General features: G+C 37.6%; 1 protein-coding gene across 1 annotated transcript in view; it reads right to left on the bottom strand.

The window, feature by feature from the left end:
- CBLL1 (Cbl proto-oncogene-like 1, E3 ubiquitin protein ligase) overlaps positions 1-2,524 on the bottom strand; it is a 7,807-nt gene that overhangs the window by 3,290 nt on the left and 1,993 nt on the right. The window contains exons 2-3 of the mRNA XM_009890862.1: positions 360-527; positions 150-154 (exon numbers count right to left, since the gene is read on the bottom strand). Of these exons, the coding sequence (XP_009889164.1) occupies positions 150-154; positions 360-527 (173 nt within the window). The remainder of the gene's footprint in view (positions 1-149; positions 155-359; positions 528-2,524) is intronic.

Genomic DNA, 2,524 nt, shown 5'->3' with positions numbered 1-2,524 from the left:
TAATCAAATTCTTCTGTGGAAAGAAGAAAGAGAAGAAAGACACAAGCCAACCACAACACATCCTAATTGACACAGGCTGCTATTAAGCGCATGTGTCATTCTGTACTGAAATCATCAAGAAATGCCACAGCACTTCTAATCTGCTGGGCCCATTCTACAGAAAGGTACAGTCAAAACAGTCTGTTTTGCGAATGTGCACAATTTAATCCTTGTAGTGCAGCAGTACCCAGAAATTTGAAGCTTCTTTTGCACTTGGACAGAACCTTGGACTCTAAGTCTCCAAGACTAAATAAAATCTTGAACAATGCTGCAAAATAATATGCTTCCCTACTACAGGTCTAGTATTTATATTAATTTACCTTCATCACCAGCTTGTGTCTTTGAAGGCATCCTGTTCATATTTCTTGGAGTTCGAGGTGCAGGTTTAGTTTTATTGGTCTGTTTTGAGATAAGCTTTATAGGGATTCTTCTACGAACATCAAGACCACCCAATGATCCTGAACTATTTGTTCCTTGCAAATCATTGTCTATGAAAGAAAAAAAAAGTTAATGTAATTTTTCAGTTATCTAATAGTTTCTAAAGACACTAAATATTAACAGAAGAGTTTTAAGAAAAACAATTTTTAAAGCTTGTTTGAGACTCATGCAACATATCGAAGTTTAATCACTAAACACCTTCACATACAGTTTATTGTAGAAATCAAGTCACAAAACTGTATTGGGAGCAACCCTGATTTTAGGAAATCTACTTCTAAAAATAAAGCTATTTTAAAAAGTTAGCTAGTCTCACTTCTCCACAACATGAAAAAAACATTAACTGCACAGCTCCTCTCACAGCATGAACAGCACTGAAAAGTCAATTCTTTGTACAACCTTGACAACACAGAACTTAGGAGAAAAAGTAATTTTTACAATTTATGTAAATTGTTTCTTAAATTTGGAAAGAAACTAGTTCCCATCTTGACATATCAGCATCTTGAAATATCACTTCAAAATTTAGCATAAAGTATCACAAAAATATCGGTACTTAAGAGTATGTAATAGTATCATCGCTGAACTGTAAAATTTTGTTCCCCAATACATACAGATTTCTCTTTAACCAGATTTAAATACGAGTATTAGGGCAAAGGAAGCAAGAAACAGCCTGACACGTGCATCAGTAGATACAGGCTCCAAGAGATAATCTACAGGGGGTGTTGCAACAAGCAACAGCAACAAAGGGGACACAACTCACTCAACTTCCAGTGACTGTACCTTAAACCACTGCCTGGCATCTCATTAGTACAAAAACAAAGTTACATCCTTCATGAATCTATGCAGCTGACTTTCACATTAATTGAAAATGCCATTTTGACAGCCATTTCAAAGCAGGACACGTTCAGCCTTGAAGGGGTGTGTCATAAGCCACCAAAACTATGAACTGTGATGAAGTGTCAGGTCAGGACTGTGCCCTGACAGTCACTCTATCTCAAAATCAAGAGCCCTCAACTTCCTCAGGTAGATTAAATGTATCTATTCCTCTTAGGGCTGTTGACACATTGCACTCTAAAAGGCAGTATGTAAAAAGGCACGAACAATAAAGCCTGTTTTTACTTTTGTTCATTTATTGTTTTTGTTTAGGCTGTCCTGTTGGCTAAACAGGTGACCCAGCAAACGTACAACTACGACACCAGGCTTCCCCAGAGACTGATGGACTAGAACATCAGAGAGAATAATGCTAAAGCTGTCTATTTTCTACTTTTGGGGAAATTCTGTTTTCTACCAGAATACACAAAACCGCAACACCATAGACAAGAAAAAGTCTCTGCAGGACCTCAATCTATTTGCAAATAAAACATTATTTTTTTTAAATAGACCCTTCTGTGTTATTCAGTTCCTTGAGCTGCCAACAGGAAACCACTAAGTTCTGATGCTTTTCTTCCATATACTTCTGCAAGCTAGAAATATTTACATGAGTTAGCTGCTCAACTAATCCAAACTAGCAAGTTTATTAGTCATTCATGTTTCACAAAAGGATAACAAATTCCAGTCTGGGCAAGAAGAACTAGCACGTTAAAGTCCAGAACAAAAATATGAAAAGCATACCAAAATTGTTAAGACTACTTAGAGGAGCTCTAACTAGAGGTGATACACGCTCCCGAACTGTCACCTTCATCAACTTTTTTTAAATTTTATTTTCGCGCTTTTTTTAAAATTCATAGATACAGCTCAAATACTATACCTTATATGTATATAGTGCAATCTTTGCTAAGGGGAAGAAAAAAACAAACAAACAAACAACCCTAGCAAAAACCCCACTGCCACTCATTTATTCCCTGGACTACACCAGCACACTAACCAGCAAAGTATCAAAGCTACAAAACCAAATTTAAATACATGAGAAAGTTTCCTCTCCAAAGCACAATTACCCAACCAGAAAACACGTTATCGGCACCGATCTTGGGAAACGCAGCAGGCAAACGAGCGCCTCGACGCCACCTCCCACACGCTACCAGCCTCATCCACCTGCTGCAGGCCGACGGGC

This window comes from Charadrius vociferus, unplaced genomic scaffold (assembly GCF_000708025.1).
Source record: "Charadrius vociferus isolate BGI_N301 unplaced genomic scaffold, ASM70802v2 scaffold958, whole genome shotgun sequence".
In the NCBI taxonomy this organism is placed as follows: Eukaryota; Metazoa; Chordata; class Aves; order Charadriiformes; family Charadriidae; genus Charadrius; species Charadrius vociferus.
This window is presented reverse-complemented; position numbering and strand designations above follow the sequence as displayed.